The sequence below is a fragment of the Ambystoma mexicanum genome, chromosome 8 (assembly GCF_040938575.1).
Source record: "Ambystoma mexicanum isolate Mex_15411 chromosome 8, UKY_AmexF1_1, whole genome shotgun sequence".
NCBI lineage: Eukaryota > Metazoa > Chordata > Amphibia > Caudata > Ambystomatidae > Ambystoma > Ambystoma mexicanum.
In genome coordinates, this window is record NC_090929.1 from 723,303,556 (window position 1) to 723,329,804 (window position 26,249).

The 26,249-nt window shown below is 46.1% G+C and overlaps 1 protein-coding gene across 3 annotated transcripts in view; it reads left to right on the plus strand.

Annotated features, from left to right (window-relative positions):
* NUDT13 (nudix hydrolase 13) overlaps positions 1-26,249 on the plus strand; it is a 1,386,901-nt gene that overhangs the window by 612,346 nt on the left and 748,306 nt on the right. For all 3 annotated transcript variants that reach the window (XM_069610536.1, XM_069610534.1, XM_069610535.1), the window contains one exon: positions 4,944-5,083. In XM_069610536.1, coding sequence (XP_069466637.1) covers positions 4,944-5,083 — 140 coding nt within the window. The remainder of the gene's footprint in view (positions 1-4,943; positions 5,084-26,249) is intronic.

The following is a 26,249-nucleotide window of genomic DNA, read 5'->3' on the forward strand; positions in this document are numbered from 1 at the left end:
TTCCTTTCTCTACTGAAAAGATGTATTCTCTTTGTATTAATGCAGACAACTTTTTAGTATCTAATCTGTGTTTACCTGGTTTCCACCTGCAAGCATGTATACTGCTGCAAAATCTATTCACAGCATGTGAATCCATGAGAGATCCAATGCTGTTGAGCTTGAAGGCTCCAGAGGCACCGGTGCCCCCCAAATGGCCCACTTTCCACTAGATATCCTAGAAGGTAAGTCAGAGGAAAAGCCCACCGTTCCATCAGTAACATTTTCTTCCATTCCTAATCCTGTTCTGACCAATGTAATAGGCCCTCTGTGCTTGAAAAAGCTCTATTTGCCAATACATTGCACTATCATTCTTAGTGGGAATAACTCCCAAAACCACAGCAAAATGACCTTTACATTCTACCATGATTTGACCAGTGTTGCAAGTCTTGCTTTCACTTGCATCCATAGAAATACACCATTTGCCACAATAGATTCGAAAATTCCTTAGGAGAGAACCCTAAATCCACTTATATTTTTTGTTTTCAATGCTCCAACGCTTGAGCAGTTTTACTGTCCAAACGTGCTTGATTAAAATACATGTGCCACTGAAATGTTATGAAGCATTCTTAGAGTAGACAAGCACTTTGTAATGTTTCTTAAGTGCTGTCATGTTTTTGGACAATTTCACAGGCCTTGTGTATGAAAAGATCCTGCTTACCACTTAATTTCCTTAACATTCCTTGTAAACCCCCAATTAGGGTCAAATTAAGTTAAAGACCATTGTAAATTACCTGGAACATGATTGCACTTCGTCTAGATTACTGTTATTTACTGCACATTAACACATCCTATTAGCAATATTACATTTCTATAAGTCATACTTTGTGTTGCAATCATTTTCCCACCAACTGAACCCTGATAGGGTGCATCAAAGTATGGATATTGCTTCCTGCTCCATTTGATACACACATTTTGCTCATGGTCTACAAAAGGTTGGGGAACCCTGTCCTAATAAAAACACTATAGTCCACCCCTGTAAGAGAGGACACAGAATATGTAGAAGAGCATGCAGACTTGTAATGAAAAGAGGCACTCTTGGTTTTAAGACAGGGATGCACAGGCAATAATTTCAGCAGCAATGTCAAGTTCACTGATGATTTCTTTTCAAAAGGTAGAGAGTGGGGTCTTTCTAGTCACCTGAGCCATTGAAGACTGTTCAGAATACAAGAAACACTTCAAATACCTATAATGCTTTTTCTTGGGGCTTAAACACATTGTGCCAGTCAGACACTTTACAATGGGTCGAGTTGGTATCGAAGCATTTTGAGTTGGTGGTTCCCAATGGATTGTGTGCGTCAAGACAGCAGAGTTGGCTTGAGAGGCTACAGCGATGTGGTGCAGTCATGTAGTGCCGGTCCCCTCGCATCGGGTGAGGAACGGTCAGGCTGTGAGCAAAGTCAGTGGGCCTCATTACAAGTCGAGCGGTGACCCTGCCAGTGCTACCGGCGCTTTACTGCCAGACTTGCAATATTTACCAGCGCCTGGCTTGCCCGTAACACCGGGGGATTGCAACCCCGGCGTTCGGGGAAGTCAGGCCCCAGTAATTGTAAATCCCCATTCCCATTTGAGTCCCAGTCCCATAGGACTCAATGGGAATGGGGACCACAGAAGCACCAGCACCGTTATTGCTTCCGTGCTTCCGTGAAACTCTGCAGGTGGGTGCCGTTCCACCCGCCAGGTATACACCTGGCGGGCGGGACGACACCCACCCGCAGAGTTGTACTGTGCCGGTTTGGAAACACCAGTGCCGGTAGGCTTACCGGCACTGGTGTTTACCGGACCAGCACAACTGTAATGAGGCCCAGTGTGTTCAACGATGCAGTGTGGTTGTTCAGCGACAATCAGCTCAAACTACTGAACTGCAGTCAAGCAATGGGTTGAGTCAATAGCTTGACAACTGATCAAAAGCGGCGAGTGTCAAAGGCACCTCTGGGGCTTGCAGCAGCTTGAAAAGCATCTTGAGATGGTCTAGCCAGCCAATAAATGGATCAAAGCTGGAAAACAGCATCCAGTGTTGTTTCTTGACATCAGGTAGCTGGGGGACCCGTCCAGGTTCTCCAGGGGTAAGGTAAATCCTTTATTTTGTACTTCCCAGCCAGGAACATTTTTAGAGCCCCTGCGGCATCTGCCACCTCCTGGATACCAGTGGTCTCGACGTCCAATAGGCCTTGTTCAGCCAGCCGGTTACACCAAATGTTCCTCGAGGAGGGTTGTGGGAAAAGGCTTGCCCATTTATTGCAAGTCTTTCTTCACCTCTATGGAGACAAAGTTACATGTATAATTGTTCTTCTTCAGTAGTCCAAATATGCTTCAACATGGGGAGGAGGGGTTGTCTCACATTCTTTAATAGGCAATTGTCTAAAGCAGATTGGTACACGTCTAGCTATCTGTAAGGGGTGCAATACCTGCTGCTGTTTCAGAGCCTTCTCTCAGGTTATATCATACTGAAGTGGTTTGTGTGCGGGATGTGGAGAGAGGCACAGGATGTGTTGGAGCCCAAGGAAATTCCTTTCTTGCTAGAGGTCCACTCATGGGCTACTCCACTCCGGCCTTCTCCAGCCTACATCAAAGAGTCTCTTTTTATTACCATACTGGCGTGACTTTCTTTGGCCTAGCGGAGCCTGTCCTTTTAAGCACTGGCCCTCTCTTTGTGCCTAGGAGTGGCTCTTGCCTTCCTGGAAGGTGACAAACCTTTCCCAAGGAAGGTGTTATCGTTTGCTGGGCTTGAGCCCAAATGGTCTGTTTTGGTTGAAACTCTATCCCAGACAGTGAATACAAAAAGGCCCTGCGAAGTGGGTCCCTAGAAACCAAGCTGACAATAAACTGACACCAAAAGGCTTTGGCCAGTATAATTGTGGACTCTAAGAGACCACCATGTCATATCGAGACAGCAGCTTATGTTTAAGGGTGTGTTGCTGCTAAAGTGTTTTCTTCAAAGGCCACCAGGCACTGGGGGTATACAATTATGTATCATTGGATCAGGGGTACCCACGGTTAAAAAGGGCAAACTCTGGCTGTTGGAACTTTAGCTGGCTTTGGATTCCACCAGGTTCTTGGCAGGAATGCACATGGCACTCTAAATTCCATGTTTCCAACTACAAGGCATGTCCAGTGGGTATCCTGTCGCAGGAAGTATTATGAAAGTGAGGTCAGATTGGTAGATCTCACTTTCAGAGATAGAATTCCCAGCATCATTTTCCATTTCACTTCGAGCATTAAGCCTACAAGGTTCAGCCTGCCCATGAGGCTTGAAGATATGTTAGTAACCCCATTGCACTTATAACTGCTTAGGTTAGCCATTGTAATGTACATTGGTTACATGCAGGTATCCTTGATATCATGCTTATTAGACTACTTTGGTTAGCGTCTGTAGAACATGGAAGATCTGTAGTATCTATGTCTATTTAGTATCTATGTCTATTGTGCTCAGAGAATCCTGTTAGCCTGGTTTCTATGGTAGATTGCCTGTTCTGCCTAAAAGATGTTCTAGGACACCCAATCTATTATCCTTGGTAGACTCAGGGGTAGCCTGCCCATACTGCCTAGAATAATCTACAAAGGTAGCTGTCATTTTCGTCCCATAGAGGATCGGATGACGCAGCAACATCAAAGATAGGCTCTTTCTGTGCTTACGGTATGTATAAACGCACCACTTCAGTGCACATCTTCCGCAGGCACGGATTTCCATTCACGCACTCTAGAATGCAGCTATGACTATGACAAATTCGGTCTTGCTGATCACATAACCATTTCGCACTGAAACACCAGACTTGCCTCAACACTTCTGACATTAGAATACAGCAAAAACATATGACAAATTCAGTCTAGCTGAGTACATATTGAGTCTCCTGCCCTAGCGCTCTGTCGTGACCACCCTTAGTACCCGCCCATGTGCCTGAACTCTTGGGCTGCTTACTGGAGCCTTGGCAGCCCTCCTAAGTCCTTATCTTGGCCAAATGCACACACACACATCTTAAGCCTCCTCTTAGAACTTTCCCATACCTGGACTTGGGTTCCTGAGGTCGTTCCTACCACGAAGCGCTTTGAGGCCATACAAATGGGAAAACGCACTATATAAATTACTAATACGATCCAATACAATTAAAAATCAAGAAAGTTCAGACTATTCTACCCTCACAGATGGCATTCTGTCACACCAGATGTAAAGGTCAGGCAGATTCCACAGGGATCTATTGCTTTTCCATCAGCATGAATGTACATGCTGATGGAAAACCAGGTGGGTTTGGAAGCCGGATGGGGAAGAGCAGGCGGACGTGTTAAGTTTGCACCGCCAGCCAAATAATAGAAACTTGTGTGGAGTGCAAACATGGTGCAACACTTTTACCACCACTTTTTACTCTCTGCGTGGCTTATGAAATGAACCCCATATTATTTCAATGCCTTTTTGCAATGCAATAAAAGACTACATTTATTTTCCTAGGCCTATATTATCCCCAGAGCTTATGTCTTTCAAAATTGCACTTGCACTTGTGCAGCGGTTCTGTAATACTGTCCCTCGTCTGCATTGAATTAGATTTGCGCTACCTGCCATTGCCTTTTTGAGCTGAAATTATAAACACCCTTTGCCTTTTCCCTGTACTTTGATGATCAGCAGGTCCACTTGTGGACCTTAGAGCTGCCGAACATTTTCATTGGAATAGCTCAAAGCTCTTACATAATATGTAGCTTGTATACACATTTGCAATGCTTTTGGTTGCTTAGAGCAATTCACCTAGTGCTTGAGGCTCACACCGGTTAGCTACAAGCCAAGCATATATGAAAATGCATGAACATCATATCTGCCATTCCATAGGTTTAGTTTGTCTACATTAGAGATGTTGTTTGCTTAGAACAATGCAGGTACCATCCAGCATTTTTGTTTACTTATTCTCTATCGCTCACAGATTCCTATTCGAGCTAAAGGAAGATGATGAAGCATGTCGTAGTGCCCTCAAACAGGGAACCTTCTACCTCTTCCACAGCCTCTCCCCTTTTCTGAACAAAATGGGAAACAAGTATTCTGCACCTCAGATTACTGCCTCAGGTAAGCATACTCTCCATTCATAATACGCCATCTATTTAATGTGATGTTACTGGGTCTGGTAGAGCACCACAGCTTCCATGCGGGTGACCTCTTTCTGCTAGGTCCTATAAGAAAAGGAGTAGGGCTGTAGTTAGTGGGGAGAGAGAGACAGATGCATGAAGAAAATACCTGAAGAGTTGATGGATGGACTCATACTCTGTGTGTTGATAAGTTTCTGAGTGAGTTTGGTTTGAGGACCTGGGGCATGTGTTCCCATGGAGCACCAATTATTGTCAACCAGCTTAGTTACTCTCTGAGTGTACCTTGGGACAGAAGTGCATGTAGCGTGGGCTTGTAGGCTAGGTGTGGTGTTTCCAGGATGTCAGTATTCAAGGAGGGCGGGTGAAGGGGAGCACCAGCGGGTGGACCCCTGCATGGTACGATGGCAGACAGGTCTGTGTGTAATGTAAAGGGGAAGTTGAAGGGTGAGCGGGTTACTCGGGGGTGGAGTAGGTGATGGGAATCCATCACTGTGACTAACTGGTGGGGTGGCAGACTCTGGTTGCCAATGGGACAAAGCTAAGAACATTGTGAGAAATTTAGGCAGCTTTATTTTGGATTTCATGTTGACATGGACAAATCTGCTAATCATAAATCAGTCTTCTGGCCTTTGTTTAATGAAAAACCAAGGTGTATTCACTGAAATAATTACAATAAAAAAAGGGTATCCAGTGACATGTTGTATTTTGCTCACAACCATTTTTCAGTTCCTTCCAAAATCAATATGGTGGAAGGACATCATCCTACAAAGAAATATAGCTAAGACCCTTAATCTGGTCCGATGAAAGGTTGCCCTTCAATATTTTAGGGAAAATGTAGCAAACAATACTCATGAACGTCTGTGCATTCTAAACTCCTTCGTGGCATGAAAAAAAGGATGCCCTTCTAGATTTGGGAGATGTGACAAAGTCCCATCTATCAGGGTGTGTGATAAGACTGGGGGAATCCAGTGGCTTGGGTATCACTACCCCTGTCTGATGTAGGGTCTGGAGGAGGATCAATGAGTTTCCCAGGCTCCACACTCCATTACCAGCCTTAAAAGTATCCGTCCATTCCTATAGGTGGTCAAGGAGACGTACATGAGACTAGACAAGGGTGTTCCAAGAAATGCTATTCTCTTAAAGATCACCCCTTGTGAAGTAAAGCGAAGGAGAAAAAGGATCCCCTATCTGCATTTTGTATAATGAGAGGACCCTGGGCTAAGCCTTTTTTTATGTAATGCATGTTAACCCAAATGTGCTGAGTCGGGTTCGACCAAGTATGGAATGCAAAGGAAATTACTCAATTGGGGACAAAATTATAAAAATATAATATGTTTTTCATTATATTTAAAATAACGTTGTTAATTGTGTACAAATTCAGAGTTAAAGTCCCAAACTTCACAAATTATACAGCTGAACAAAAATCCTGACAAAAATATATCATATAGTAAAAGATTAGTGAAACCGAAAAGAAATACACAGAACATTTTATTTTGTTTATTTATAATGCGCCGGATAAGCACAGGCATTGGGCGCACATGGGCACATTGGACATACATATAGAACAGGACTCAAAGTTCAATTTTAGGTGATAATAATCACCTCAGGTATCAATAATCCCAGTTTATCTGAATAGGGTGATCTTCAACGCACTTTAATAAGTTTTGTTGTTCTTCCCTAGTCGTATACTCAGAGGGAGGGTATTCCATGTCTGAGCAGCCAGAGTGGGAAAGGCCCTTCCTAGACATTTAGCCCTTTTGGATTTGTGGGAGTTGATGAGTCCCAAATCGGTAGAGCGTAATGTATGTCTGGGAATGCATAGTGAGATGCAGGACTTCAGGTAGTAGGGTGCATTTCCATACAGGCATTTATGCACAATGCATCAGTTTTGTGCTGAATTTGTTCCACAATAGGTAGCTATTGCAGACACTGTCTGCCAGATGAAATATGCTCATGCCGGTGGATGCTCTTGATAATATGAACGGCATTGTTCTGCTGCGTTTGAAGCTTTTGTAAGCACTTTTTGTTGGCCCCCAATAATAGTGCATTACAATAATCCAGGCGTGATAAGATAATGGCTCGGGCAATGGAGGCACAGTTGACCTCTGTAATGTAAGGTTTGCTATTCTTCACAAGTTTTAGGTGGTAGTGGCAGTTCCTTGAGATGTAGTTGGTTGGGTTTCTCCGCCTAGAGAAGCGTCAAGAAACCCCCCCCAGCATTTTTGCTTTGCTAACCACGGGAATTGAACAATCCGTCATGTAAAAACTAGCGTATTCCTTCCTTAATTTGGCCCTGGCAGCCATGTTTCCAAACAAGAGTAGCTCAGTTTTTGCTCCGTTAAAGCAGAGCCAGTTGTTGGTCATCCTCTGTTCAATGGTGTTATAAATGGTGTTAAGGTTCAGAACATCCTGATCATAATTCCCAGCTGATTTCTAGGATTAGTTGGGTGTCTTCTGCGTAGTTTGTGAAAAAGATCCCCATCTTCTCCAGAATGTTACAAAAGGTTCTAACATACAAGTTGAATAGCGTGGGTGAAATACATTCCCCTTGCAGAACCCCGCAAAGGATTGGAGAAGACGTAGCTGAGGCATTTTCCCTACATACAGAGGAATGTCTGTTGGATAGGAATGATTTGACCCAGTTGACAGATTCGATTGTACAATTCCCATGATCTAGCAGATCAAAAGCAGTGGATAGATCAAGGAGGACCAGTAGAACTATTTTCCACTCCATCATCTTAAGCTTGTTGGTCTGCAAATCTATTAAGACAGCAAATCTAATAAGACAGTCTCTGTGCTATGGTTGCCTCGAAAACTAGACTGTTTACCATGAAATATAGGTTCTGCCTCACAATGAGCTTGTAGTTGATAAGTAGCTACCTTGTTCAGGACTTTTAACACGATGTTGGCATTGGTAATAGGCCTTAGATTGTTGGCATCTTTCGGGTCCACACCTGCCTTTTTTACCAAAGGGGCGACGGTGACGACTTTAATTGCCTCTGGTACAGATAGATGGCCAAAGAAGGCATTTACAAGATGAGTGAGGAAAGGCGTGGAGATGACTTTGTTATCCAGCACTAGTTTTGTTGGGAGGATATTCTCTCGACAGGATGTTGGATTCATAAAGGATGACATTGAGTCCATGTCTGACTCAGAGATATGTTTGAAAGAAATTGTGTGTTGTCCTACATTTGGTTTAGATTTTAAGAAAAGAGAGGTCAGGGAGGCTGTGTCATTTTTCAGGTCCTTTTTGATTTTGTCATGAGCTGTCTTAAATTTGTTTGCAAAGGCACTCACAGTCCTGATCCATAGGATGAATAGATTGGGACAATGCTTTAGGGCTTTCAAGAAGTTGAAGAATTTATTATTATTATTATAATTATTATTATATATTTATTTATTATTTATAATTTTTTTAAATATATAATTTTTTCTTTTTTTAATGAATTTTATTATTAATTTTTTTTCTCAATATATTTTTCATTATTATTGTATGGATAATTGTCTATTGTATCTCTTTGTTACACTGATTTCTTCTGTTAATATTTAATAACCGGTTTAAAAAAAATAAATAAAGAAGTTGAAGAATTTCAAAGTTTTTTTCCGCTAAGTTTGTTCGGTGCTTCTTTTCAATATTTTCAAAATAGTGAGCTCAGGGGTGTACCAATTTGTTCAGTTTGAATGTTCCCGTACCAATTTCCTCCTCACAGGGGTGACTTTATACATGTTCCTCAGGGTCTTGTTATAGTTCTCAACTAAGGTCTCGGGACAGTAGAAATGACTAGTGGTGGATATAATATCCTGGGAACAGCTCTGGAGGTGGCAGGATTTAATGATTTTGTGGTTCCTGCTGTACACAACTTTGGCAGGGTTAGGAGTTTGTTTGGGGAAATTTTTAAATAGGATTGAGAAGTCAATTATGTAATGGTCGGACCAAATACACAGGGTGGTGTTTTTTATTACCAATTGGAGATTATGGGGAATCACCCAGTCCAGGATATTGTGATATGGCCGTGGGTTCCTTGTTATCAATTTTAAAATCAATATACATCATTGCTTCTTTTAATGATATTCCTTCCTTATTCCTTGGGTCATGGAGCCATCGATTAAAATCACCCACTACTAGGGCTGAACAATTTTGGCCAGTTATGGTTTTTAATAATTGTATTGGGCTCTCGTTACATAATAATAACTAAATACATAAATACATTTATAGTAACAACCTAAATTGGAACATCAAAACAAAGGAAACCTATCAGATAAAAAAATATGAATTCATCATATATTTTTTTCATGCAAAACCCCAAAACTCGCAAATGTACACACTTTGCATAAAATTAATAAAACATATTAAAATCATGTTATAAATGAACAAAATCCATAAAAGCCATATAAAGACTAATTGATGCACTTTAAAAAATACTTGGTACATATTAAAAATCCCTTCTTGTATACTGCTCAAGGTTCCTTTCCAAACATCATGTAATCTAAATCAAAACTTGCAGCCTTAATCAGAGCTCTTGTTTTATTCCATACAGAATTGAGATATTTCGAGACACTTAATACAGTATTCATTGTGGGTCTGTGAACCTTTGCCGCATTTTGTTTACTGAATGGTAACTTCGCTGAATTATTTGTCACCAAATTCTTTACCACAAACAGCATGGGTAAGGGGACGACTCCCTGCACCCACCCCTTTTCATGCCACCCCCATTATATACTGTACCCCTACTTATCATTTACCTGTTTTGTGCTAAAAGAAATCAGCAACAAAATGCAGCAAAACCAAATTTGGCAAAGTTGTCATTCGGCAAAAGTGAGCCAGATCCTCATTGTGGAAGACAACTACAAGAAAAGCTACAGCATTCATAACTCTGCAGAACCCTGCAGCTCTTCATTTTGGCAGAATACATAATTTGCAGCATTGACATAAAATGGACTGAGCCGCATAGAATGCATCAATGATTCATCAACTTTTTTACATAAAGGATAGGTGCTAGAATTATTAGACCATTTAGCTTTAAATGTATTGAACAGTATGATATGTATCTCAAACTTTAAGAATAATGATATTTGCTGAGGGTCCTGTATCCAATACAAACACTGCCCTGGAACCACAATAATTTTACACTTGAAGTAGATGTTCAATAAACTTTGCATCAGAGCTATGGTAATCATTTCACTAAAAGCCCATTCTGATTAGGCAGTTCTAACACAATCATTTACATATTTATTTACACAAGCATTGAATTGCGCTTCAAACCCATTAAACAAGAGTCCTAATGACAGCTGGACATAGGACACTGATTTATAAAAAGGTTCCTCTGGGGTTTTTCTATTTGGTTATTGCAGAAATATTCTCTATCAGTGGCAAAATAAACCCAATTGTTTGATATTGAGCATTTTATTTAGTATTATTTGCTGTAGCTGACACGTTTCATGTCCCTTTTTCAATGCTATTTTACACAGCAATTTGTAAAAAAAAATCATAATCATATATCATGTATCATAAAAATGTGAGCAGTGAGATAAATGATAAGTAAAGCAGAAAAGAAAGTAAAATAGAAGCACAAAGCTTTTTTTGGTCAAATAGAGAACGTAACAATAATACAATTTGACCAACATGATAAGGTTCTAACCACTGTGGCGGGACAGAAGGACGCTGACTTGTGTAAGACATTTCAGGTTTTATCTTTATTAAAGAAAATGATAATGCCCATCTTTCCCTATTTCTTAATGTCTTAAAATAATCTGTCCACTGTCCAAACTAACCTTAACTGACCCTATCACTATCTTAACAACTAAAGGCAGGAGAATGACTCCTTTCTCCTGCGTGTTTGTGTCTCACAAACTTCTCTTCAATAGTTGATTTTCAAATAGTGTCTTGCAAACAATCATTTTTGTTCATGTAGTTCTCTCAATACTTCACTATGTTTTTGTTTGTCAACATAGGGTTTTCTAAATCCAAGACTGATACTTTCTGTCTTGCCAAAGACCCCCGTTTGTTTATTTTTTTTCCATTATTTCTACTACAACAGTTTATTCTTTCTTCTTCCCATGGTAATGGCATCTAACCTTTCTGAGTTTCTTTCTTGATATGCACTTCCTTGATATGTGCTTCACAACCTTTATTCTCTGTATTATTGTCATGCATACACCCTCCTCGACACCATCAGACTCAAATCAAGCACACCAAGACACACCCCCTCACAAGTCCCGATTACATACAGCGCGGCAGCAGAGGGGTCTCCTGTTAGCATATCGCTGTAATACCCTGCGGACTCGATTCAGTGCATTGTTTGGGATGTGGCACACGGGACGCCATCGGTCGCTTTGGCGTTGGCAGTTGCTGTGGTTGCCCACGGCGGCCTCCTTTGCATCACGTGACGCTGCATGCCGCTCACGTGACTCGAATACCATAGCAACGGTATAAACAGATGCTGTACGCGCCACACAGTGCTTCTCAGCTGAGACTTTTCCAGCATTTGGCGTCTTCGTCTACTGAACTCTGCTTACCATTTTGGATTCAACCTCAGCATTCTGTTTCTGGACTTTCTTTGCCTCACCCGTTGGTTCGACAATCGTCCAAACGTGCCCTTTCTGAACTGCTTCGACCTCTCCTTCTGCTCTTCGGATTGCTACTGTTTCTTCGCTGGTTTGACGCCTCATGCACTGTTAACCTGGTAATTACTGACTTCGGATCGCGTTTTCTTTGGACTTCATTTGGATTTGCCTTCACTGCAACCACGCTGGAAGTTCCGTCTGGGTGAAGGCCTGTGTTCTGCCTTCATCCTCCACACAGGGGAAACCCAGTGAGTCTCTGCTGCTGCTGCTGCACCATTTACTGGGGGAACATCCAACACCCATCAGGGGGAACACAGGGTTTCTGTTTCCCTTCCTCCCTCCGGTCCTTCACCCGCTCCCCAACTGGTAGGTATCTCTGGTTAAGCACTACAACTGTTGTTTAGTAGTTGTTCCCCACTGCTTTGTTTGTTTAACCATCCTTTTTCCCTCTGCAGCCACCTGGAGACCCGGTGTTCCAGTTCCTGTTCCTGCCACCTGTCGCTCCAATAACTGAACAGCGAGTTATTCTTATATCACTGTTCGGTGCTTGGGGACGGAGGTATACCTAATCTACGTGGACCTCAAGTCTTGATAATTATATTGACCTTTTAACAAATGGATCCGTTCATCCTTCATCTCAGGTTTTTCTATTATAGCTTCACTCTGTATATTCTTATATTGATTTCCATTCGCTTCTCTCCCTTTTAGTGTTATACTTTCCATATCTTGACTGTGATGAGTAGGAATAGTCCAATAACAATTTTCATTCACTTCTCTTGCTTCCACAATTATATTCTTGTTATCCCGACCAGTCGAGCAAGAATAGGAACCAGTATAAATGGTTCTATAACGATTCACTGTCCACCTCCCGGGTCTCCTGTTTTTCCTGTTAATTGACACTCTTAGGGATAACGTCACCAGAGTTTGTCTTCATTCAGGTTTGGCTGTCTCATTCGGTCGTCCGACTTCCTTTCTTCGTTTGCTATCTTGTACTCATCCTCTTCCTTCTGATGTGGGTTCCGATATCCCTGGTATTGGGATGTTATGCGGTTTCAACTGCTTGGTGGTTTCAGAATCTTTGCGAGGTTTCTGGTCCACTACTGGATTTTTGTGGCCATGCTACCACTTACTGCTTCTCTCTTTTCAGCATTCAGGACGCAACCAGCTCTCTGTTTTCATCTTGACAGCCGATTCGTATTGACGTATCTCAATGTGGGCATTCTCAGGTGCACCTCTGTATCGTTCTCTTCCAGCCAGTGGTCAAAGTGTGTGAAAAGAAGTAGCTCCCGACAAACCCCATCACCCCCTCCCACACACAATACAAGCCCCAAAAAAAATGCGCCGTTTAAGGGAATGTTCAGTGCAGTGCATTGAAGTGCAAGTTTCAACTGCTTTCTACAGTTTAGCTACAGCAATGCCCTGCAAATCTTGCATATCTCCCTCCTCCGTCGCATATATCGTGCATCTTTGGCAGTGATCATCTCGTCAGGTGCCAGGTTCCACTCCGCTGGCCAGTCCATTATGTTCCAGCCACATGTTGGCTGCAGCAGGGGTTTCCAGAAAGAGCGCTCTGCCTTTATGGATATCCTTGAGCCTTGACGGATATATGAGCATGTACTAATTTAACTGCCGGAGCCTAGCTTTGATCGTTACAAACAAGTTCCTGGCCCTCTGGACCGCTGGTGTGTAATACGGATAGATGGCGATTTTGGAACTGTCCCGCTGAATGTCTCCACCTTCTGTAGAGTATTACCTCTCTGTCTGGATTTTTGTGATCATCGGTCTAGGATATGACCCCGGCGGAGGTCCATTTTGTAGCGAGCGGTGGGCCTGCTCAACAGCAAATCCCTGTGACAGATTTCCTGCACCAATCTCTTGTATTATCAGGTTCTCCACATAACGTGCAGGGTTATGGCCCTCTATTCCTTCAGGAATCCCTAACAGCCTGACATCGCTTCACCAGGCCCGCCTTTCTGCATCCTCGGACCGCTGCTCCTTCCGAACGGTGTTCCTTCTTTCCAGCTCCTTTACTCGAGTCTCAATATCCCTCGTAGACTCCCGGATTTCTTTCAGGTCAGTTTCTGCCAGTGTCACACTCTCCGCCTGGTTGTGTACATCTTGTCGCAACAGTTGCACGTCCACCTTAACTTCATCTATCCTCGTTTCCAAAGATGATCTTAGCGCCGCCATCGCCGCCAGCACCAGGTCTTCCTGTTTGCCGGACTCCGTTGCTTGCATCTCTGACTGCGCACCGGCCTTGTTTTGTCCTGAGTCTCGGGGCCTGCTGGCGTTGCTAAAGGAATCCATGATCGTGGATTTGCCCCTGCTCTTGGAGGGGGACATGTTTGTACAAAGTTGGAACTATCAACAACCAACAACCAGTAGTCAACCCAGGCCCCTCGTAACGTGGTTTCCTGTGTGGTTGTCTCAATTCTAATTCCACTGGGTCCTGTTGTCGTCCGACCAAGCTAATCCCCAATGATAACTCCTGTAGCACTAGCGCCGGTTGCTCCCTTCCAGGCTACCAATCTTGCAGCACCAGTGTCGACCAGCATATCCCTCCCCCCGTGTTAGTCCACAAAGTTCAAGCCGGCAGCGTGCTTTCCAGCAGACCACCTCAATGCCCATGCAACCTGGGCAAGCAGCTCAGAAACAATCCAGTTCAGCACACCGTATGTCAGCCAACGGGTCCAGGCTCCCCCACCTGCAGCTTACCATTTCACCCCACGGCACTACAGCACTACCAGGACCAGGTGGGCTCCTCTTTCCCTGCAATCCACTTCCAGTCCAATGCCCTTGGTGGTCTCGATGTTGCTACTAGGACTCTGCACTTAAGTTCTGCTGTGCAGTCTACTGGGGGTAGCAAAGGCACTCAGCACACTCCACCAGAAATCAGTGTAGCTGTATCTTGTACACCGTCCCTGGACCCAGTGTTACACCCTGAAGACTTGAGAGACTTGAACAAGTTCCTTAGGAAGGACAAGTTCAAGATGGTAACTCTTTCTCAGATCCTTCAGGCCCTCCAGCCTCAGGATTGGATGTAATCATTGGACCTCCAGGATGCTTACTTTCATTTGCCGATCCATCACAAGCACAGACAGTACCTGAGGTTCGCTGTTGGTGGTTTTCATTATCATTTTCGAGTTCTGCTATTTGGGCTAACCTCCCCCCAAGGGTTTTCACCAAGCTAATAGCGGTAGTGGCAGCGGGTCTCAGGAGAACGGGGATTCATATCTACCCCTACATGGACGATTGGTTGATCAGGGCCAGTTCTCCGGAACAGGCCCTGGAACATCTCAACTCCACCTGTCACTCTTTTCACAGGCTGGGCTTCTCCCTCAACTTCAGGAAGTCCCACATGATATCATCACAAAGACTCCAATTTATCGGAGCAGTCCTAGAGACGTCCCTGGGAAAAGCCTCACCACCAGAGGTGAGGGCTCAAGACATTCTGCAGATGGTGACCAAATTTCAGAACGCCCAGCGTCTACTGGCCTTCGATTTTCTGAGGTTGCTCAGCCTCGTGGCATCCTTCATTTTTCTTGTGCCAGAGGCTCGCCTGAGAATGAGATCTCGCCAATGGGCTCTCAGGACCCAGTGATCACAGTTCTCAGGGAGGATGTCAGATCTCCTTCAAATCCCAAACTGAGTCGCACTGGATCTTTAATGGTGGGCCTGTCGGGAGAACATCTTGAAAGGAGAACCGTTTTGGCAACCATGGCTGGAGATAACAGTAGTGACAGACGCCTCACTGGGGAGCCCATGCCAACGATTTTACCATCAGCGGTCGTTGGTCTCCATCGGAGTCCAAACTACATATCAACCTTTTAGAGCTGAGGGCAATCAGACTACAGCTGAAGGCCTTTCTGCCATCTGTACGGGGAAAGAATGTCCTGATAATGATGGACAACACAGTGGCCATGTACTACCTCAACAAGAGAGGAGGTGTAGGATCACTACCACTGTGCAGAGAGGCAATGCTGCTCTGGTTCTGGGCAATACAAGAAGCAATATCTCTATCTGCGTTCACCTAGCCGGAGAGAAGAATACAATGGCGGACGCTCTGAGCAGGCAGAGCACAGTCTCCCACGAGTGGGAACTAGCTCAGGAAGTCCTTCAGGAGATCTTCGCCCTCTGGGGAACCCCTCAAGTGGATCTGTTTGCGACCAATGCCAACCTGAAGTGTGAACTGTACCTCTCAAGGGACTTTCCCCTGAGAGGGGGCGTGTTCGTAGTGGACTGGGAATTTCCACTTTTGCACGTGTTTTCTCCAATCCCTGTCATTCCTCTTGTCATCAGGAGGTTGAGGAGGTTCAGGAAATCCATGATCCTAATTTCCCTGGACTGGGTCATGAGGACATGGTACCTGGACCTTCTGGACATGTCCATCTGCCCTCTGATTCGTCTTCCACAAAGAGAGGATCTTCTCTCGCGAGAGGAGGGTCAGGTTCTCCATCCGGATATCAGGACTCAGCCTTCACGCATGGTTTCTGAGAACATAAGATACAAAGATTGGGACCTCTTGGACGACATAATGGAGGTGTTGCTTTCGGCCAGAAGGCCAACAACCAAATCTTTATACTGCTGCCTCTGGAATAAGTTCTGCAGCTGGTGTAGAGACAAGAATGTTGACCCTTTTTCATGCAATACACCAATGGTGTTATCCTTTCTATTACATCTAGCAAATCTGGGGCTCCAGATTGGTACCATCCAAGGATACCTAGCAGTGCTTTCTATTTTTAAGCGCACTACAGAGGAAGTCTCCTATTTTAAGATTCCTCTTGTAATTCAATTTTTAAAGGGTTTAACTAATGTTTACCCTCCGACACCTTTTTATGTCCCACTGTGAGATCTCAATTTGGTTTTTAAATGTTAAATGGGTGCTGCTTTCGAGCCTCTACATTCTTGCCCATTAAGACTTTTTATCTTGAAAACTGTATTCTTAGTGGCAGTTACATCAGCCCGAAGGGTGACTGAGCTACAGGCTTTACCCTGCAAGCCTCCTTATACTGTCTTTCATAAAGACATAGTGGTTCTAAAGGTAAAGCCTACCTTTCTTCCCAAGGTCGTTTCAGAGTTTCACATTACTCAGAAGATAACATTACCTTCTTTTTATCATCCTCCTCATCCGGGTAAAGAGGAAGAGAGGCTGCACAGGCCTGACCCTAGACGTGCACTGAGCTTCTAAATTTCCAGATTGGCTAAACTGTGTCAGGATGACCAGCTATCCGTGGGCGATACAGGCCGTAAATTGGGTCTAGCCATCACCAAGCAGACTATCTCCAGGTGGATAATTTTAACTATAGCGGAATGCTGCAGGGTGGCGGGGAAAGACCCTCCAGAACATCTGAGGGCTCATTCGACCGGGGTTGTTGCACCTTTGTCTGCTTTGCAGAGGGAAGGTCTGATAAAGGACATATGTGCAGCTGCCACATGGTCGTCTGTACACAACTTTGCAAAATACTACAGTCTGGATTCCTCCACGAGTCATGATTCTGTTTTTGGAAAAGCAGTATTGCGCTCTGTGCACATGTGACCATGTACATTTTACTCCCTCCTCCAAATTAACTAAACTGCTTTGGGAGTGTATCAAAGATAAGGAATACGTGGGAGGACACAATCCATTCGAAGATCAAGTTACTTACCCATGGTAACGTTCTTTCCACTGGATGTTCCTCCCACATATTCCTTATCGCCACTCCCAACCTTCCCCGCAGTAAAACTTCTCTTGCGGTTGCAGTCTACATTCTCTCAGGGGTAGTAACCGTCAGACACAAGACATAACTCCTCTTGTCAAAATGGAACTGAGGCCAGCGGACACTGCGCGTGCTACTTATACCTGTGGTGACGTCGACGTCGAAACGGAGGCCTCCGAGGGACATCGACACAACCATACATCGACGCACAGTGCCCTCTGCTGGAAAATGTTTCAGAGGCAGCAACCTGGATATGGAAATATCAAAGATAAGGAATACGTGGGAGGAACATCCAGTTGAAAGAAAGTTACAGTGGTTAAGTAACTTTTGGCGTATTTGCCAAATATCCCCATGGAGTCCTATAGACTCCAAAAATGGGGGATTTACCACCACTTGTAATCCTGTGGTAACAAGTGGTGCTAACAGTACTCGAGTTTGGCAGTATTTACTGCTGATATACTGCTAAACTCGTAATGAGGCCCCTAATCTTTCCCTAAACCTGTGATACTAAGCACTTCTCTGTAAAGCACAAAGTCAAAAGGGTGCTCATCGGCGTGTCAGGATGGAAACATAAATTAAGTCCTCTGTTCAGAACCGTATTCTGACCTAGTTTCTTTCACTAAATCGTAAGAAAAAAAACACAAAACAACCAAGACATACTTTCAGGGTATAGCAATGAAAGGGTTAGCTGCTGGCCTTTGACTCCCATCCCTGTGTGCCTTTGCCTATTTTCACAGTGCCAAGCATATAGTTCATGTGCGGCTGGAATGCCGTCCCGAGACACCAGAAAGCTCTCTCGTTTTCTCTTTCAAATTGTGTTTCCCAAACCACCAAGAGTAGCAATGCTAACACTGACGGTGCCCAGAAATCAAGGAGGCTTATCACTCCCCCACTTCCGCAGATACTACGAAGCAGCTCAACTAAGTGTCTTGAAAGAATGGGTAGCAGACACCCCAACTTGCAAATGGGCAAAACAAGATAGGGCGGTGGCGGGTACCCCACTTCAGGGCTTGTTATGGCTAAAGGGACAACATAGACACCCGAATATTAAGATCAGTGTGGTGATGGGGGCGAGCGTGGAGGCATGGGATGCAGCGATAAAAGAGTGGGTCCTCTCGACTCAGCCCTCCCCTACCTTCCGATGTTTGGGAACCTAGAATTCCAACCAGGGATGGCCACAACAACATTTCAAAAGTGGACAAAACCAGGATGCAAGACGATAATGTATATGTACCAGGGACAAAACGTACTGATTTTCCAAGATTGCAAACAGACCCTGCGACTAACAAGTAAAGACATATTCAAGTATACACAACTCAAGCATTGGCTCTTCGCCCCACACATAAGGCAGACTGCCAAGAGACACTTGACACCATTTGAGCAGTACCTAACGACAAACACGGGTTCAACTAAGGTAGTCTCAGGCCTCTATAGATTCCTAAACACTCAGGTGGAGGAGATTAGGTGGAACTACATGGCGAAATGGGAAAAGACTCTTATGTGAGGTGATTGCCAGGAAGCAATGGGAGTACATTTGGGGAATTGTCCCTAAGCTAATGCGATCCATACAACTCAGAGAGATGTGGCAAAAGTAGTGCTCCAATGGCATTACATACCGGAAAGCACTTTTGGGAAGGGGTAAAAGAACAGGCGGGCAAGATGGTCAGAGGTTCAGAAAAACTTAAGGCAGGGGTCAGGATGGCGGGATGTGGGAATGTGGCCCGAGAAACCTCACTATGCCACAGAAAAGGGGCTTTATGATGCTTATTATAGCAGCTTGGCACGTGATAGCTCAGCACTGGAAGGGAAGCACGCAATCTTCAATTTACGAATGGCTACAAAGGGCGTGGAACTTTGTTTCCCTGGAATGGGTGACCTATAAGCTACAAGGGGCCCAAGACACATTCATGAGAGACTGGGGATACCTGCTGGCACACCTCCAAAGTGACTATATGCAACAATGGTGCACACACAACATCAAAATAATGGACATAATACACTGAAAAATAGACTCATTGGAGTGTCCGAAACTCTACATCAAGAGGTGGGAGAGAGAGGGGGGGCGTTTAAGACTGTTGTATAATCCTAGCGCCCAGCGAGTCCTGGGGGACCGCAACCCCACTTGAAAGGAGAGACACAGAACGAGGCGGACAGTCTGAAGCACAAATGTTCGGGAAACACTAGTATTTTGGGAGGGGGGAGGCTCCGGGAGGGGGGACAATACAGGGAAGAAATAAATGTTATGCTATATGTTGCATTTGCTGTAAACTTGTTCCCTTGCCTTGGTTTAAAATAAACATATTTCAAAAAGACTGTTGTATAATCAACATGTTAAGAAAATTAGTCGAAAATCAATAAAATATTTTGAAAAAAATGGTGTTTCCCACAGTCTTTTTCCCTTCAGGGTTTCTCTCCTCTGTTTTGCTCCCCGAACCCAGTCTGGGTTATTTCCACCTCACCCTCTCCACTCTGAGGTTCTACTCCTTCTCACTCCTTGCCCTGGGGTGTCTTCCTTCTTTCCCCACTTTGGGTCTGTGCTCGTTCTCGCTCCCCACACTAGGGCTTCTTGGCTCTTTCAGCACACTGGGGCTTGTCTCTATTTCTCTGTCAACTCTGGGGTTTCTGTGTGCTCTCGCCACATTGGGGCTTGTCTCAGTCCCTGTTCTTGGTTGTTTCCCCACACCAGGGCGTGTCTCTTTCTCTCTCCCTACTCTGCGATTTCTCTGCGCTTTCCCCACTCTGAGGCTCCCCTCTTTCTTTCTCTCCCCACTCTGGGGTTTGGAGACTCTCTATCTTGCCAGGGCACTCGTCTCCCCTTCTGCTGGAGCACCCCATACCTGCTTGATGTGGGTGGTGCCCCTTGGGTGGGTTGTGCGGACCAGCCTGCGCGCCTCTCTGCAGAGCCGCTTACGTTACCCGTCAAATGGACTCTGCTTCAGCCGGTAGCTTCTCTTCTTTCCCAGTCTCTCTGAGCGAGGACCAGCGTGTGGCTTCTCTTCGGGGCATGCCTCAGCCCTCCAAAGTTCTCTGGTCTTGCTTGTGTTGCAGCGTAGGATGGTTCCAGTTACTCATCTGTGATGCCTTACTGCGCCCGACAAGTGCACACAGCAGGTTGTGACGCCTCATCTGCTGTTCGCGTGCTTCTGCTGGTCACACCTCATGTGTGTGCTGCAACATAGTTGAACTCTGCGGGCTGCGCTTATACCTTCTTCTGATTCGTTCCTCAGATGGCGTAGCTCCAGGAGGTTGTTCTTTTCATTTTTCTGCTGTCCAAACCTTTTATTTAAACATCTTTTTATTGTTTTACAACTTAGAAGCCTCCCCACCCCTCTATCCCCTCGATCACCCCCCCTCTCCAATCCATCCCCCAGAGCATCAGCGTTTCCTTGTTTTGTTTGCTCAATCCGTCGATGGGTTATTTAGATCCAGAAGCTTCACTCTCTGTGCACACCATTGGATCCTGAAAATCTCCCTTTAGGAAAGTTCATGTCTCGCCCCATTCTGCTGCACATTTCGCCAGGTTGCTGTTCATGGCATAGGTGGCCCATTCCAATGCTACTAGCGCCCATTCCTTTCTTTGCCAATCTTGTTCTGTTGGGATCATTGGGCCCTTCCATCGTTGTGCAATGAGGGCCATAGCTGCTAACGTGAGAATCACTTTTGCCTTCTCCCCCTTCCCCCCCTGTGTCATTATCTCATATCCCGTCAGTACCCATCTAGGATCTGTACTCGCTTCCACTCCGAATGCCTGCTCCTGTGCCTGCTTTCCAACCAGATGTGTTTGACTGTCCCCTCTTCCCCGCATCCTCTCCAACACTCCTTGGAGGCTTCCAGATAGATGACGTGTAAGCATGTGGCAGTGTAGTGCCACCCATATAAGTATTTATACCAGGCTTCTTGGATTTGCACTGCCCTTGCTATTTTCGGGATTCTTCTCCATAGCCTCTCCCAGCCCTTCCTCTCGATACCTTCCAACAAAATGTTGTCCCATTGGGCCATGTATGCCCAGTTATGCCTTGAGGTGGCGCTCTCCAGCAGCCTGTATAGGTCTGATATCAGCCCTTTTGTCCCGTCCTTAGCAGGAACTTTTTGAACGGGTTGCCGCCGCCCGGACATCCGTATTCATCACAAAGTGCCACAGCTGGAAGTACCTATGCCTTTCCCTTTCCTCCACCCCGAAGTCTTGCTTGCATTCCTGGAATGTTCTCACTCTCTGACTCCTAAACATATCCCTGAGATTCCTGCATCCCCCTCTCTCCCATTGGTTAAACGCCCCTTTTTCCATACCTGGGGTGAAGCTTTTATTATTAAATATCGGAGTGAACGGGGAGGGCAAAGTTGTGATCCCCAGCTTTTTCGCTGCCCTGTCCCAGATGTCCGCAAGCCCCTTTGTTATGCCGCTTAGGTATAGGTGTTGCTGTCTGTGGTGGCGAGGGAGCCATAGAACCTCTCTCTGCAAGGTCGTGTTGGGCCACTGCCCTGTCCATTTGCACCCATTGATTCCCTTCCTTGTCCGTGAACCATTTTCGAATCACCCTTAGTTGTGCCACCTCAAAGTATGCTTGAAAATTGGGAAGGGTGAGGCTCTCCTCCCTCTTTGTAGCCATGAGTAGGCGGCGCGCCACCCGCAGCCTCTTCCCTTCCTAGACAAACTTTTGCATTGTTATTGCTAATTCCCTGAAGAAGCTTGGAGGGACCGCCAGTGGGATAGCCTGAAATAGATATAGTAGTCGGGGTAATGTCACCATTTTAACCACTGCTATCCTCCCCAGCCATGAGACTCTAAGATTCCCCCACTTCTGGAAGTCCTTTTTTATTGCCTTTATCAATGGTGGATAATTTGACGCATACAAGCCTGCCAAAGTGGGGATTATTTTGACCCCTAGATACTTAATCCCCCCACGGCTCCATTTGAATGGGGGCTCGCCTTGAATCCTGCTGCGGTTTCGTTGGGCAGTGTTAAGTTTAGACGTTCTGATTTTGTCAAATTGACTCTCAAACCAGAGCTCTCCCTGGATCTCGACAATAGTTCCATGCAGGCCTCAATTGACTTACCCGGACTGGTTAATGACAAGAGCATGTCCTCAGCAAATGCTGCCACCTTATGTTGCTTGCCCCCAAATGGGATTCCGCGGATTTCCTCCGTCTCGCCTGCAAAAGGGGTTCCAGATAGATTGCGTATAGGAGGGGGGAGAGTGGGCATCCCTGCTCAGTCTACCATCCCAAAGTTAATGGCCGTGACATGGAGCCATTGACGCTTAAGTGTGTTTTTGGGTTCCTATAGTTAGCTTGGACCATTTTTATAAAGTCCTCCCCTAGACCCATTCTCTCCAGGACCTTGAACAGGAACAGCCACTGCACCCGGTCGAACACCTTTTCCACGTCCATGGCCAATAGGACCGCTGGAGTGGCCGTTTCCTGTGTTTTCTCCACCAGATGAGCCCCTTGTCTAATATTGTCCGCTGTCTGCCTACCCAGGACAAACCCTGCCTGATCCTGGTGGATCCGCGAGGGTAGGTATCCCTCCAGATGCTTCGCTAGAATCTTGGTGTAAATATTTGCGTCCATCTTGATAAGGGCCTTAGGCCTCTAGGATGTACAGTCCTCTGGGTCCTTCCCTGCTTTGTGGATCAGTGTCATTTTAGCCTCCTCCATTGTTGGTGTGATGCAACCTGTTTCCCTAAATGTGTTAAATAGTTGTGTCAAATGGGGGGTCAATTCATGGAAGTAGGCTTTATAAAATGCGGCAGAGTAGCCGTCCGGGCCCGTGGCTTTATTTCGGGGCAATTCTGCTATGGTACCCCTCATTTCCTCCTCAGTTATAGCTCATCCCAGCTGTTCCTGAGCGTCCTTGTCTAGCTTGGGGAGTTGTGTTGTATCTAGGCAGTCTTTTGCCTTGCCGACAGTGGGTTTTGGGTTGAGTATAGTGTCTTGCATCTAGCCAAGCGTTCTTGTATCTCTGCTGTTTGTGTGACGTGATTCCCCCCTTTATCGGTAATGGTCGTAATTCTGTTCTGCTCCCTAGACCCCCCCTGTAGGTGTGCCAAAAGTGCATTTGCCTTGTTGGCTTTAGCGTAGAATTTCTGCCTCACGAAGAGCATTGCCCCTTCAGCTTTTTTGGTCCTTAGTACCCCCAGATGCCCCCACTGCCCCCGTATACTCTCTCATCACTTTCTTCGTGGGGGTCTTCCCTGCCCTCCTGCGCACCCCCTCGACCTCTTCTTCTAGTTGGGTCTCCAGTACCCTCATTTGTCTGTCCCTTCTTGCCTTTTGTGCTATGAGTTCCCACCCTTAACGTGGCCTTAAATGCATCCCACCTTGTGCTTTTGCTCGTATCAGTGGTATTATTCAATTCGAAGAAGGTTCTGTTCCTATCCCCTCTTTCGTCTCCGATCACCTGGTCCCTCAGTATCCCCTCTGGCAACCTCCATTTCCAGACCCCCTGTCTACGCCCACATAGACCCATCTTCATTTGGATAACTTTATGGGCCGCAATCCCCAGGGGGCCAGCCTCCACCCGCTCCACTCTGCCCACAAGACTCGCCGAGCCCCAGATGTAGTCTATGCACGACTGGGTCCCATCGACCTCCAATAGAAACAAATTACCTTCTTGCTTCCCTTGGAGAGCCCTCCGTACGTCCCTCAGCCCGGCTCCCTCAAATCACTCGCTCACATGGGGGGATGCAACTGCTCCCCCTTGTGTTGTCCTGTCTGTGTGTTTGTACCATGCCAGGTTGAAGTCCCCCATCAGGATGACCTGCCCCTTTACAAAGCCCTCTATTGTACTCAGGAGGCCCCGCAAGAATTGTTCCTGGCCAGCATTCGGCGCATATACTGAGGCGATTGTGTAGGGAGTCCCCATGTATTCCCCCCTCACCACCACGTATCTCCCTCTGTTGTCCCTGAGGATGTCCTGGACTCTGAAGTCCATGCCGTTCCTAATGGCCAATACTACTCCCACTGTTTTTGTGGGATCTGAAGTGAAAAATATCTGGGAAAAGCCCCTGAGTCCGAGGCGCGCCAGGTCTTTTTTCAGGAGGTGGGTTTCCTGTATGGCTAGGACATCCAGGCCCTGATCTTTAGTGAATCTTTTGAGTTTTGCCCTATTGAGGGGGGAGTTGAGCCCCCTGACATTATGTGTCATCCACTTGAACCTTTATCCTTTTGCTGGTGCCTCTTCTGCTCGTGCCCCTATTCCTTGTTCTCTGCCTTCCCCTGAGTGTGTCTCTCTTTGTTCGTAGTTCCTGTCCCTCCCCTCCTTGAACACCTGGTGCCCCTTCTCTGGTTTAGATTCTCCCTCTTACTCCGTGCTCCCACCCACCCTTTTCCGTCTGCTCTGTTTTGTTCCCTTGTCCCAGCTTCCCCCTCTCTCCCCTCCCTGTGTCAATCCCTTGCCCCAACTTGGGATGCACCTTATTCCCCCCTCCAACTCCCCCCCTTCCCACCCTTAACCCTGGGTGATCCCACCCTTACTCGTTTCAGTATGTTTTCTACTCCCCTGCCCCTAGGCCCTGTCTTCAACTTTCCTTTCTGTCCACCACCCCCTCTGTGATTGTGCTATGGAGTTTGTTTCACCTTTGTCAGCGTCATCCCTTGCCGCTCGCCGCGTCCCCCTCAACAGCCCGATCCTTCTCGTTCGGGAGAGGGCCCTTCAGGGCGGACTTCGCCTGCACCTCTCTCCTGCCATCGACCACTCCCATGGTCTGGGCCTTGATCTTGCTTCCTGCGCGTTTGGCCCCTCGCACCCTGCTCATCGCCCAGATCCAGGTTCATTATGTCCGCTGCTTCCTGTGGGGTGGTTATCCGTTTTTGGACTCCTTCCCATTCAAACAGTAGACCACTTGGAAAGGTCCAGTTGTACTTAATCCCTGTTTTGGCAAGTTCCTTGACTATCGGGACCATGTTACTTCTTTTGAGAAGTGTACTGTTCGCCAAATCCTGGAACAGAGATATTGTTTAGCCCTTGTACAACACCGGCTCTTGTTGCCTCGCTGCCTTCAGGACCACCTCCTTCTATCTGTATCTTACAAATGCTGCTAGGACATCCCGGGATCTAGTGTTGAGCCCCTTATTTATTCGGCCCACTCTGTGTATTCGGCACAGCTCTATCATCTCAGGTGCTGTTTCTCTGCTGCGCGAAGATCCGCTGTGTTTCCCCTTTCAGTTCCCTGTCCATCACTTTTTCCAGCAGCATCTTACTCCTGACGTTGACCCTTCGTGATCTGTTCTCTAGATCCCCCAGCTGGACTTCCAAGTTCTGCATCTCTACGCTCAGCTGTTCTGTGGCTTCACTGTTTGCTGATGTTTCTTAGTCCATCTCTTAGAGGCCTCTTTCAAGGAGGTCTGTTCTTTCGCCTAGTTGCCCCATCTCCTCTCTTATTTCCCCCAGAGCCGTGCTGAGGTCAGACCTCATCAACAGAAATTGATCCTGGAAAGTCTTTGCGAGGGTCTTTTGTAGGGTTTGCATCCCCCCCGGAAGTTCTGTCTCGTCATCTGTGCCATGTTATCTTCTGCTTCGTGTTCCTTTCGTTTTTCCTGGCAGCTGTTGCAGCCCTTGATCGGTTCTCTAGCCTCCAGGGAGGGCCACAGCAAGGGTAGGGTTCCCAGAGAGTCACATGTAGAAGGGCCCACCTTTGCCGTTCTGGCCCTTGCCTTGGAAGTCATTTGTCTCCAACTCCTCTCCCGTCTCCCCAGAATGTGCCCCTGAGGGCTTCACTGGTTGCCCGCCCCACAACTGTAATCTGTTGCTGGTTTCTAACTGTGGGTGGGTTACCCTTCTTGCGGTGCAGCTCTCCCTACTCCTAGTGCCTGAAGATGCTGCCTCTTGGTGGGGTCCCCTCAGGTTCAGCCGATGCCTCCTCCACACTCCCTGACCCTTCCTGCTTC